We start from the raw sequence: 13,881 nt of genomic DNA, 5'->3' as shown, positions 1-13,881 counted from the left end.
ACCTCTTGCTCACCTTTGTAAAGAAGGATTCCGTTTTATTCTCCATCTCTATGCCCTATGTCCCTCAGAATGTTTTGTTCATTTCATTGGTTTACTAAAGAGGCCACCCTTGGTCCCTCTCATTTACCCAATTAATTTCCTTTGGGATATTCACTGTAGTTGAGGATTCCTGTGTTTATGGAATGGGTGAGTAGTTGCATCGGTCATCGGACCTCCTACTATGTAAGCTCCTTACCAGCAGGATCCTGTCTGTGCTGTGCTCGGCAGCTGGCACACAGTAGGTGCTTTGATATTTACTTGTTCAATTAAAAAATGAATGAGGTTGCAGAGGAAAGCACACGCCAGATTACCATGGTCCTTGTAAGTCACGCCTAAGAGCTGTGCATTTTAAGAAGACTGAACACCAGAAAACAACAATTTATACACCCTAAGAGTTGCAAAACCTTAGAAAAATGTAATGCCAGATGTTGAAATGGTGAAAAACAGCAGATTTTATACATTCCTACCGGAGTAGAAACTACTGCAAACAATGTTTAAAGAAATTGTCAGTATCTTATGCAGTGGGACCTGTCAGCCAGCAAATACGCTCCTAATCACAGACTTAAAATCAAGTATTGGGTACAAGAAAAGATAGCTAGAAATGACTATACACATGTTTATCCCACTTTAATAATACTCAAAAATAATAAAACAACACACTGTTGAGAGCAGATATACACAAACACACCCATACATACATACATACACACACATATATATGTATGTATGTATTAATACCATGTAAACAACAGGAAAATTACAAACATAAAATTTAGACAACGGTTACCTTTGGGGGAACTTTTTCTGAACCAGGGGTGATTCTGTCCCTCAGGGGACACCTGGCAATGTCTAGAGACATTTCTGGCTGTCAGGACCTGCAGGGTAGGGGATGGAGGGTGATCCTGGCATCTTATGAGTGGAGGCCAAGGGGCTGTGAAACATCCCACAATGCACCAGACAGTCCCCTGCATCATGACTGATGTCATGGGTCAAATAATTCTTTGTTATGGGGGCCAGTGCATGTGACATGCGTAGGACATGCCCAGCAGCTTTCTCACTAAATATCAGTGGTACAACCCCTCACTCGTGACAGCCAAAAATGTCTCCAAATGTTACCAAAAAGACCCCTGGGGGTGCAAAATCGCCCCTGGTTGAGAACCACTGCTGTCAGGGGGAGGCAGGCAGATGGGAACAAGGAAAAGTTGACCAGCATTCTGGACAGAAGGGACTCAAAACTCTGAAAACACCTCTCTTCATGTTTTTGACACGATCTCCCACCGAGTTTATCTTTTGCTATGTATTGGTGGGCAGACTACATCTCTACAATGTTAAATAGATCCAATCAAATGAAGAAAATCAAGACTGCCCACACTGGAGAGATCCAACTGTAAAACATCAGAGTGGCAGAGACTCTGACAATATTACTGGTTCTACCTGGACAAAAAATAGCAACCTCAGGATTATCACATTGTTATTTGTTTCTTGGCTTTGTTCTTGATTTCAGGACTTAGACCTAATGGTATGGGGAACCAAAACCAATTTAAGAAAAAAAAAGAATATTATAAATCTTACCCGGGTATCTTCGCTGATATAACCACACATGACCTTCTCATTCTTGACCCATAGCTCACCAGCCTGTGCCCTAAGAGGAGACACACACACACATACATACACACAAATGTTATTATAAGTCTTAAATTTAACCAAGGAGAAATAGTAGGGGCAATTGCAGGTACCTCTGTCTACTCTGATACCTATATCCAAATGACCTGACTGGTGACAGATTTCCAAAGACAGTTCCATGAACATATTAACAAAGGTAAAGAATTCTTATAATGAATAAAGAGCTCTAAGTCTAGGAGTCCACAGACAAGATATTGGTCTCAAGAAGGGTTTCAGGGAATCTGTAAACCCTCTGAAATGATATGCAAAATTATCTATAGCTTTCATCAAATCTCAAAAGGATCTATGTCATGTAAAAAGTTAGGAAGCACCTACGAACAATTCTATTCATCCCAGCTTTGACACAACAAATTTTAAACAAAAGATCAAAAGAATTCCATCTCAATTAACAGAAATAGGATATGAGCAGTCAGGAGGCCTGAGGGGACAGGGTCCCTTTTCAATGGAGGCTACTCTGCTGAAATAACTATTTTTTTAAATAATTTATTCACTTATTTACTTGAAAGGTAGAGACACAGTGACACAGATAGAGCTCCCGTTTGCTGATTCAGTCCCCAAATGCCCACAACAACAACTAAGGCTGGGCCATGTTGAAGTCGGGAGCCAGGAATTCCATCAGGCTCACCCACACGGGCTGTGAGGATCCAGCTACTGGAGCTATCTCCTGTGCCTCCCAGGGTGTGTGACAGCAGAAAGCTGGAATCCTTGAGCAGAGCCCGGTCTCAAGCCCAGGCGCTCTGATATGGGACACAGGCATCCCAAGCGGCATCTTAACTGCTACGCCAACATCTGCCCCTGCTAAAAAACTGTAAAGGCAACTTGGGACATTTTGCTGGTTGGATATTTTGTTCTCTGCAACTCTTTATTTAAAGATTTTATTTATTTGAAAGGCAGAGTTACAGAGAGGGGAAGAGACAGAGAGAGAGATTTCTCTAAACGGCTGCCATGCCCAGGGCTGGGCCAGGCTGAAGCCAGGGGCCTGGAACTCCATTTGGGTCCCCCATATGGTATCATGGGCCCAGGAACTTGGGTCATCTTCTCCTCTTTAACTGATGCATCAGCAGGGAGCTGGATAGGAAGTGGATGAACCAGGACTTGAACCAGTACACATATGGGATGCGAGGATAGCAGGTGGTAGCTTAACCCACTGAGCCACAATGCTGTGCCTTCTGCAGGTTTTTTTTTTTTTTTTTTTTTTTTTTTTAAAGAGTGTGAAAAGTACAACAAAAAGAGCATGGCTTTCAGAACTGACTAGCCTGGGGAGAAACTGATCTGAGCTCTCAATGTCACTTACTAGTTGAATGGCCATTGGGAAATAACACTGGGAGACTCAATGCCCTTATCAAGAGACAAAGATACATATGCGCGGGGGGATTATACCTGTTTTACAGAGCTATTTTAAAATTAAATTCTTCAGGATAGTGTTAGGATAGGAGGTGCTCAGTTAGGAGGACAAGTGGCTACCGGAAGTGGCAAGAACTGTAACAGCAGCGGTCGACAGAAAACACTATGCTGGAAAGCGGAAGCTGTCACCTGAGGACCTCCTTGTCATCACCCCTCAACCAACCACTCCAGCCTTTTCTACTGGTCTCTTCTTTTCCCCCAATAGAGTCACCTGCCCAGCTCAAGCTCACAGAAAGGGAAAAAAAAAGACTGGACAGAAGCCAGGGAAAACGCTGTGTATAGTGAGTTACAGCCTAGGCTATCCGGAAAATGCTGGACAATAAACCAGCCTCTCAGGGCCTCCCTCATACCTGCAAAGTGAAGTCGGGGCTTCCCAGGGTCCTGCTCTGCTGCTCCAAGAGGGATGCCTTTAAATACTCCTTTGCCCAGTTACAGCTGCAAACGAAGAAGGGCTTCAAGCCTCCCCTGAGAAGACTTCTGTTTCTCTAACTGTATAGTAAGGACCTCAGAAGTTCCAATGTTCTATGAGTTGATGTTTTAGCAGGAAGTACCGTGTATAAAAGCTCCTGAACGCCCCCATGGACAGGCCCTCTAAAACAAGCCCATTGTTAGGGAGCTAATTCATCAACTACTCCTAGGATGTATATGCAAAGTGAGGCTACAAAACTCGGGGTTATATTCTAGTGCCTCAACTCCTTTCTGGAGGTCAGGCCATAATTTTTCTTATTCTTGGTTTTTAAGTAACTGTAAACACAGTTAGTAAGAATACTGTTCTATCCATCTTTGATAACTCCTAGGAAGATCAAATGAGATGCTGTAAATGAGAGGACCTGGTAAAGTGCAGAACAGCTATTATCATTTGATGGAAATAGTTCTTTATTAAAACATACACATATACAGAGAGAGAGACAGAGAGATTTGATCTTTATTCCTAAGCTTTAACTTGTCCTTATCCAAAAGTAGCCAAGAGCCTAATTCCTGGCCCCCTCTCTCTTAAACATCTATGTAATTATTTGAAGGGGGTGGGTGGAGGGGAAGATAGAGGAAGAGAGAGAGAGAGAGAGAGAGAGAGAGAAAGATAGAGAGAGAGGGAGGGAGAGATCAAACTTCTATCCACTGGTTCACTCACCAAATGGCTGCAATGGCCATGTCCAGCCCAGGGTGAAGACAGGAGCCAGGAACTCTGTCTTCCATGTGGGTGCAGGGGCCCAGGTGTTTGGGCCATCCTCTGCTGTTTTCCCAAGCACATCAGTAGGGAGTTGGATTAGGAGCAAAGCAGCTGAGGCTTGAACTGGCACTCAAATATGGGTTGTCAATGCAGCAAGTGGCAGTCTGACCAGCTGCACTACAAACGCCAGCCCCAACCTGTCTCTTTTTGTGAAGTTAAAATAAGGGCTGGTGTTGTGGGTAAAGCTGTCGCCTATGACACCAGCATCCCATATGGGTGCCTGTTCAAGTCCTGGCTGTTCCACTTCCAATCCAGCTCCTGGCTAATGTGCCTCAAATAGCAGCAAAAATGGTGTAAGTCCTTGGGCCTCTGTCCCCCAATGTGGGAGACCCGGAAGAAGCTCCTGGCTCCTGACTTTGGCCTCATCAGCCCTGGCCATTGCAGCCATCTGGGGAGTGAATCAGCAGAGGGAAGATCTCTCTCTCTGTCACTCTGCCTTTCTTTTCTTTTTTCTTTTTCTTTTTCTTTTTTTTTTTTTTTTTTTTTTTGGACAGGCAGAGTGGACAGTGAGAGAGAGAGACAGAGAGAAAGGTCTTCCTTTGCCATTGGTTCACCCTCCAGTGGCCGCCACGGCCGGCGCGCTGGGGCTGGCGCACCACGCTGATCTGATGGCAGGAACCAGGTGCTTCTCCTGGTCTCCCATGGGGTACAGGGCCCAAGGACTTGGGCCATCCTCCACTGCACTCCCTGGCCACAGCAGAGAGCTGGCCTGGAAGAGGGGCAACCGGGACAGAATCCGGCGCCCCGACCAGGACTAGAACCCGGTGTGCCGGTGCTGCAAGGCGGAGGATTAGCCTAGTGAGCCGCGGCGCCGGCCCACTCTGCCTTTCAAATAATAAGTAGATAAACTAATAAGCAAACAAAGAAATAAATAAATGGGAGAGACCTGTGTTAGTCTGCTCTGTCTGAATGATGCCCTGGTCACCCTGGGACTCCAGAGATTCCCCTCCAGCTCTGGATGACTCTGACCTTGATCTTGACCTTCCCAGTTTCTAGAACTACTAGAAACAGTTACCCCGATGGTGTCATTCAGTTTATGGCAACAGAAAATGGACTAGGACACAGCTATTTTAAAATTATGAGAAGAGAAGAGGGTTTTTGTGTTTTTTTAAAAACAGTACACGTATATAAAATTGTATACACTGTATGGTCTCAGGCTACAGGGAAAAAAGGCATAACATTTTGATACAATGATGTTAAAATATTAACTGGTTACTTCTGAGTAGTAATACTATGGGCTTTTCCACAGCTTCTTTATTTTTTTTAAAATGTCTACAATGAGCAAGCACTGCATGTAAAAAATATTTAGCATATGCCTGTGATGGAACATTTTCTCAGGAAGTGACACTTGGGAGTAGACATTTCACCTAGTAGTTAAGATGCAAACATCTCACATCAGGGGCTAATGTTGTGGCACAATGGGTTAAGCAAATTCCTGCAATGCCAGCATTCCATCTGAGAACTGGTTGGAGTTCCAGCTGCTCCACTTCTGATCCAGCTCCCTGTTAATGCACCTGGGAAAGCAGCAGAAGATGGCCAAGTACTTGGGGCTCCTGCCACCCATATGGGAGACCCAGACGAAGCTCCTAGCTTCGGCCCAGCCCAGCCATGGCCGATGCAGTCATTTGAGGAGTGAACTAGTGGATGCAGGATATCTTTCCCTGTCTTTATCCCTATCTCTCTCTCCCTCTGCCTTTCAAATACATAAATCAATAAATCTTTTAAAAAAATATCCCACCTGACATGGGATACACATATCCCAAGCAGCATTACTTAAAAATATCTGACTGCTGGCCGGCGCCGTGGCTCACTAGGCTAATCCTCCGCCTAGCGGCGCCGGCACACCAGGTTCTAGTCCCGGTCGGGGTGCCGGATTCTGTCCCGGTTGCCCCTCTTCCAGGCCAGCCCTCTGCTGTGGCCAGGGAGTGCAGTGGAGGATGGCCCAGGTGCTTGGGCCCTGCACCCCATGGGAGACCAGGAAAAGCACCTGGCTCCTGGCTCCTGCCATCGGATCAGCGCGGTGCGCCGGCCGCAGCGCGCCGGCCGCGGCGGCCATTGGAGGGTGAACCAACGGCAAAGGAAGACCTTTCTCTCTGTCTCTCTCTCTCACTGTCCACTCTGCCTGTCAAAAAAATAAAAAAAAATAAAAAAAAATATCTGACTGCTGATTCCAACTTCCTGCTGATGTAGACCCTGGGAAGCAGCAGATGATGGCACAGGAATTGGGTCCCTGCCACCGACATGAGAGACCAGATTGAGTTCTTGGCTCCAGCTTCAGTTCTGACAACACCCTGACCACTGTGGCCATTATTTGTGCAGTAAACCAGCACGTGGGAGATCTTTTCTCTGTCTCTTTCTACCTCTCAAGTATATCTTTTTTTTTTTTTTTTTTTTTTTTGACAGGCAGAGTGGACAGTGAGAGAGAGAGACAGAGAGAAAGGTCTTCCTTTTTCCGTTTGTTCACCCCCTAATGGCCGCTGTGGCTGGCGCAACACGCTGATCCAAAGCCTGGAGCCAGATGCTGCTTCTGGTATCCCATGCGGGTGCAGGGCCCAAAGACTTGGGCCATCCTCCACTGCCTTCCTGGGCCACAGCAGAGAGCTGGACTAGAAGAGGAGCAACCGGGACAGAATCTGGCGCCCCGACTGGGACTAGAACCAGGAGGATTAGCCTATTGAGCCACAGCGCCGGCCCTCAAGTAAATCTTTAAAAAGAAGAGGATCATTAATAGTACTAATTTTATAAGCAGGAGATATTTTCAGGGAGGCCACCACAAACTCAGAGCTCCAGTAAGAGAAGATAGCAAGGACGTTCTGCAGTATGAGCATCCAGGGGGACACAGGCAACGTGGTTGCTCCAGGGGGCTCTAAGCCTGCCCGCAACAGGTCCGAACCAGAACGGCTGATAATTAAGGGCCAGGAATCCTATGGCATGGCCACTCTGAAGGGTGAGACTGAGAGGGGCTTCCTGTGTTTACATATTTCTGGAATGCAATTTTTCTAAAAGTGAATATATACAGTAATAATAACAATAATAATGAATAAAAGTGATGAAGGAAGGAGGGAAGGAACTATAGCTAGTGTGACTGACCTAAAAACTGTATCTAGGAAAATGAGATCTATTTACAAATGTGATCAAACAGGTTAGGGTTTAAAGTTCATATTTTTAAAAAAAACAAAAGGTCAATCAATGAAGAGATGAAACTTTACTACAATATTTTTAAATGTGTATTCATTTTCATTTTATTTGAAAGGCAGAGAACTCAAGGCCTGAAACTCAAGCCAGATGTTCCATTTGGGTGGTAGAGATGGAAGTACTTGAGCCATCACTGTCTCCTCCCAGGGTGTGCATGAGGAGGCAGCTGGATGGGAAGTGGAGGAGTCAGGGCTTGAATCAGGCACCTGACATGGGATGCACACATCCCAAGCAGCATCTTAACCAAAGCACCAAATGCCTGCCCCTACAGCATTTTCCTTTTAGATTTTTTTTTTTAGTGTTTTTAAAAACACCAATTTAAGTTCAACACTGTAATACATTCAGAATTTGCTCAGAGAAAATAAAAAATATTTATCTTTTAAGAAAAAATAAGGTTGCAAAAGCACAGTCTCAAGCCAAAGAAACTGTCTCATATATCCTTAGTTATAACTAAATTGAAGGATGATGCATTCAATTACCGGGAAATTCTTTTACAATTAACGACTTTAACTACATAGATAACTGTACTTTCTCTTCCTTAGTTTTTTTCTTTCTTCTTTTCCTTTTTTTAAAAGCATGCATTGAGGGGCTGGCATTGTGGTATAGCAGGTTAAGCAATCGTCAGTGACGTCGGCATCCGATATGCGCACCAGTTTGAGTCCCGGCTGCTCTACTTCTGATCCAGCTCTCTGCTATGGTCTGGGAAGGCAGCAGAAGATGGCCCAAGTGCTTGGATTCCTGCACCCAATTAGGAGACCCAGATGAGGCTCCTGGCTTTGGCCTAGTGGATAGAAGATCTGTCTGTCTCTCCCCCTTCTCTGTAACTCTGCCTTTCCAACAAATAAATCAATCTTTCAAAATAAATAAATAAATAAAGGATGCACTGATGTAGTTAGCAAAAGAAAGTGACCTTTGATTCAGTGTAAGAATCCTTAAGTGTTCTGGAAAAAGAACAGACTTTGGGGTTTACATTTAACAATATATGAGCAACACATTAAGATAGATCTTCAAAGACTAAAACTGACACTGTGTTTGGGTTTTCTTTTCTCTATCTAGTGCCAGGCATATGAGGCCATTTATGGAGAGAAACAAGGAATTCAAGAATGAAAGGGATCAGAGAGGGTTTCTACAGGCCAATCTGGGCCATCTCCTGTTTTCCAACAGATCAAAGCTAAGAACGATTTTTACATTTGTAAATATTTGAAACATCAACATATACACAAACACAAAGAGAGGGGGAGAGAATATGCAGAAACCTGAGATCATGCCCACAAAGTCTAAACTATCTTCAGAAAAATATTTCCTTGACAAAGATAATAAACCAACCACTTCCTTTTGTGGAAGCACAGACTGTTTACCTGGCTTGCCCAGTGTCACCCTAACCACAGATCACTGGTACTGTAGGAATAGATCCAGGTTTCTGAACCACTGACTTCTATGGGAGGCATGCAACTAGATTGTAGTCCTGCAGTGCTGGCATCCCATGTGGGCGCTGGTTCAAGTCCCAGCTGCTCCACTTCCTATCCAGCTCTCTGCTATGGCCTGGGAAAGCAGTAGAAGAAGGCTCAACTCCTTGGGCTCCTGCACCCAAGTGGGAGACTCAGAGGAAACTCCTGGCTCCTGGTTTCAGATCGGCTCAGCTCCACCCGTTGCGGCCATCTGAGGAGTGAACCAACAGATGAAAGACCCCTTTCTCTCTGCCTCTGCTTCTGTCTGCTTCTGTCTCTGTGTAACTCTGACTTTCAAATAAATAAATAAATAAATCTTAAAAAAAAAAAAAAAAAGAGCCTTATGTAGCTCAGTCACTGTGCTAAATCCTACACTTATGTACTTGCTGGTAAGTGAAGAGTGAGGCAGGGGAGACACTGTGCACAGTGGGTTAAGCCTCTGCTTGGGATGCCCAGGTCCCATATCAGGGTACTTGGGATAGAGTCCTACATCCACTTCCAATCCAGCTCCCTGCTAGTACACCTAAGAATTAGCAGATGATGGCTCAAATACATGGGTTCCTACTACCCATGTGGGAGACCTGGATGGAATTCCTGGCTTCTGGCTTTGGCCTGGCCCAGTCCTGGCCCAGTCCTGGCTTGGTGAACACTTGCGAGAATGAATCAGTGGATGGAAGATCTCTGTCTCTGCCACTCTGATGAATTAAAGAGAGAGAGAGAGATGTAATACCTACCTGATGCCAGCAAATTCCACCTTCTGGGTGATATAGGCACAGGTGCTGACCTAAGTGGGGAAGGGAGAGAGAGTCAACATACCAAGGCCATGGAAGTCACAGCGAAGGGCGGCTAGCTTTCTAACCTCTTCTAACAACCCCAAGTTTAATTAGCGTAAGAGTAATGGACTTACCTCACAGGAAAACCTGCTGGGGCAGGTCTAACAGGAAGTTCTTAAGAGTCTGGCAAGTGCGGACAGCAGTGAAGACCAGGTGATGAGGGGTTAGCTTCGCAAACATACTTATCTTCATACGTGTTTACATATGTGTCTACATTGATACACTCATTTATAGACTCACAGAGTAGTTTACTTCTCACTTTATCTCTCATTTTAGAAAATGTAAACATTCTTCACCAAATAAAAAATAAGCACAGTTTTGTTCTTAAACTCTACACTCTATGTATGTTCTATGCAACATACGTAGGACTCTATGCAAGTTCTACTGAATAGTTTGTTGTGTCACACACAAAAACTCACAATTCTGAAGAAACTGATCGTTTTCAGAAAATGTTCATTAGAAAGATATAAACTGGGGGCACAGGTGTTGTGGTACGGCGAGTTAAGCCACAGCTTGGGATGCTTGCACTCCAGCTAAGAGTGCCTGATTTGAGTCCCAGCTATGCTGCACTTCTGATCTAGCGTTCCTGCTAACATACAGAGGAGGCAGCAGATGACAGCCAAAATACTTGGTTTCCTGTCACCCATATAGGAAACCTGGATGGATTTTCTGGCTCCTGGAGTCCGCCTGGCCTGCTGAAGGCATTTGGAGAGTAAACCAACAAATGGACAATTTCTGCCTTTCAAATACATCAATGTGTCTTAAAAACAACAATATGGAAAGAGGGTGGAAGATATTCCAGAAAACAGTCTGAACTGGAATATATAAGACCTGCATTCTAGCTATCCAGCTCCGAGCCATCACTAGAGATGATAAGTACCTGCCCATAGGAGACAGGAGGAGCGAAGAAGAGCAACTAAAAATCTGAAATCAGGAGCCAGCATTGACATGCCGTGGGTTAAGCTGTTGCTTGCAATGCCAGCATCCTCTCCTGGAGCATCGGTTTGAAATCTGACTGCTCCACTTCCGATCCAGCTCCCTGCAATTGCAGGCCTCAACTACACATGTGGGAGACCAGGATGGAGCTCCTGGCTCCTGGATTCAGCCTGGCTTAGACCTCGCTGTTGCAGCCATTTGGAGAGTAAACCAGTGGATGGTAGAACTCTCGCTCGCTCTCTCTTTATGTTGTCCTAGTTGTCAAATAAATAAATCTACTCTCCCTTCTAAATCATGTAAACCTCTATCATAAACAAGAATTAGTCCTATAATAGAAAAAGTAACAGACTTAATAAAAAGCCACATCTTACCAAACTTTTCTTTAGTCGCCACATATCCCCACGGCCAATATACTGATCCTTAAAAGTTAATTCCACTAGGTCAAGGGTCACATCCTAAAAGAGATAATCAAATTTATCTTTCTGCATTATTTTACCACACTTTATAGTCATAAGATAATACTACTAACTATGGGGAGAAAAAACTTTTGCAACAGAGAAAACTACTAGACGAGCATTCAATAGCAGAATTCCAACAAATGGAATTTTATTCTACTAAGGAAAGCGTTGGAGGATGGATGATGGCTACAATAGCTCCTATAGCAGTTCTATCCCATTTAGTGCATAAAAGGTATCACACTATTAATTCTGTATTTTAGTCTTAATTCTGCACATTCCTGACATTGTATTATGTGCTTTATTTCCCTATATAATGTTAATAATACCTTTGGACATGGGGCTGGTGCTGTGGCACAGGATAAGCCTGTGGCACCAGCATCCCATATGGGCTCTGGTTCATGTCCTGGCTCCTCCTCTTCCAATCCAGCTCTCTGCTTATGGCCTGGGAAAGCAGTGGAAGATGGCCCAAGTGCTTGGCGCCTGCACCCAAGTAGGAGACCTGAAAACGCTCCTGGCCCCTGGCTTCAGATTACCTCAGCTTTGGCTGTTGCAGCTGTTTGGGGAGTAAACCAGCAGATGAAAGACCTCTGTCTGTCTCTCCCTATCTCTGCAACTCTTCCTCTCAAATAAACAAATAAATCTTTAAAATAATAATATCTCGGCCAGCGCTGTGGCTCAATGGGCTAATCCTCCACCTGTGGCGCCAGCACACGGGTTATAGTCCCGGTTGGGGTACCAGATTCTGTCCCGGTTGCCCCTCTTCCAGGCCAGCTCTCTGCTATGGCCAGGGAGTGCAGTGGAGAATGGCCCAAGTGCTTGGGTCCTGCACCCCATGGGAGACCAGGATAAGCACCTAGCTCCTGCCTTTGGATCAGCGTGGTGCACCGGCCACGGCGGCCGTTGGAGGGTGAACCAACAGTAAAGGAAGACCTTTCTCTCTGTCTCTCTCTCTCACTGTCCACTCTGCCTATCAAAAAATAATGAAAAAAAAAATAATAATAATACCTCTGGGCAATGTTTTTTTAACCTATTATAGCATCACCTCTTAAAGAAAAATGAGAATACTTAAAGCAATTTTAGTGTTTGAATAGAAAGTTTCCATATAGTCTCATATCCAGAATCTTACTAAGACAAGCTTCAGAAAGGAGATGGGAGAGATTCAAATGCAACTTACCTATTACCCTGATCTAAATGATATAGCTGACCACACATCTAAGAGTCTAACACCACTCTTTGCTAACCCATTATTTCCTTAGTGATGGAACCTCCAGGAAGGATGCTAGACACACCTTGGGGTCTACTACATTCACATAGACGTCTTGGTAAGGTCTTAGCCGGAACACTTGAGTCACAGTCTGGTCCACACTGATAGTTTCTGAATCAAAGAAGAAATTCAGTTCAGATAACACATTCTGAACAGCAGGTAAATAACATTCTAACTTATAACTGCTCTGATATTCAACAGAAACACAACTGATCATTTGCCATGGGCAGGAAACACATTCTTTATCCTGCAGCTTAAAATTTAAAGATTTCTGCTTTCCGCTTTACAGGTAAAACAAGCAGATAAAATAAGATCTGAGCCAAAGCAACAACAACAACAAAAAAGGAGTGGAGGTGGAGCAGGCACCTGACCTAGCAATTAGGATGCCAGTTGAAGGGCTGGCGCCGTGGCATAGCAGGTAAAGCTGCCGTCTGCAGTGCCAGCATCCCATTTGGGTGCCAGTTCAAGTCCCGGCTGCTCCACTTCTGATCCAGCTCTCTGCTAGGGGCCAGGAAAGCAGTAGAAGAGGGCCCAAGTCCTTGGGCTCCTGCATCCCTGTGGGAGACCCAGAAGGAGCTCTGGCTCCTGGCTTCAGATCAGCTCAGCTCCAGCCGTTGCGGCCAATTGGGAAGTGAACCAGCAGATGGAAGATCTCTCTCTCTCTCTGCCTCTCCTTCTCTCTCTGTGTAACTCTGTCTTTGAAATAAATAAATTAATTTTAAAAAAAGATACTAGTTGTGATGCCTGGATTCCGGTTGTGGCTCCATTCCTGATTCCAGCTTCTTGCTAATGCATACCCTGGGAGGCAGAAGGTGACGGTCGGGTCCCTGCTATCCAAGCAGGAGATCTGGCTTGGGTTTCTAGCTCCCAGCTTCCACTTGCCCAGCCTCAGCTGTCGTGCCCATTTGGTGGATGGGAGTTCTCTTTGCCCATCTGTTTTTGTGTCTCTCTGTCTCTTTGACTCTCTGTCTCTCTCTCTCTCAAATAAATATTTTGTACACACACACACACACACACAAAAAAAAAAAAAAAGGAGGAAGTGGTGAGAGAGGAGGGGTAAGGGCAGGGAGACATGAAGGAAAATAAACAATTGAAGAAGCAACATAAGATAGCCAAAAGAAGGGGCCAGTGCTGTGGCATAGTAGGTAAAGCCACAGCCTGCCATACCGGGATCCCATATCTCAGCTGCGCCACTTCCAATCCAGCTCCCTGCTAATATGCCTGGGAAAGCAGTGGAAGATGATCCAAGTCCTTAGGTCCCTGCACCCACATGGGAGACTGGGAGGAAGTTCCTGGCTTCGGATTGGCCCAGTTCCAGCAGTTGTGGCCATTTGGGGAGTGAACCAGCGAATGCAAGACCTTTCTCTCTCTCTCTTTGCCTCTGCCTTTCTGT

General features: G+C 45.0%; 1 protein-coding gene across 14 annotated transcripts in view; it reads right to left on the bottom strand.

Annotated features, from left to right (window-relative positions):
* Positions 1-13,881, bottom strand: part of DEPDC5 (DEP domain containing 5, GATOR1 subcomplex subunit) — a 153,328-nt gene that overhangs the window by 132,066 nt on the left and 7,381 nt on the right. For all 14 annotated transcript variants that reach the window (XR_011385158.1, XR_011385159.1, XR_011385160.1 and 11 more), the window contains exons 5-8: positions 12,514-12,599; positions 11,138-11,221; positions 9,732-9,781; positions 1,612-1,681 (exon numbers count right to left, since the gene is read on the bottom strand). Coding sequence is in view for 10 of the 14 variants with exons in the window: in XM_051826702.2 (XP_051682662.2) it covers positions 1,612-1,681; positions 9,732-9,781; positions 11,138-11,221; positions 12,514-12,599 (290 nt within the window). In the remaining 4 variants the exon portion in view is untranslated. The remainder of the gene's footprint in view (positions 1-1,611; positions 1,682-9,731; positions 9,782-11,137; positions 11,222-12,513; positions 12,600-13,881) is intronic.

Source organism: Oryctolagus cuniculus, chromosome 21, assembly GCF_964237555.1.
Source record: "Oryctolagus cuniculus chromosome 21, mOryCun1.1, whole genome shotgun sequence".
Lineage (NCBI taxonomy): Eukaryota > Metazoa > Chordata > Mammalia > Lagomorpha > Leporidae > Oryctolagus > Oryctolagus cuniculus.
The sequence above is the reverse complement of the archived record's forward strand: the minus strand, read 5'-3'. Positions and strand labels throughout refer to the sequence as shown.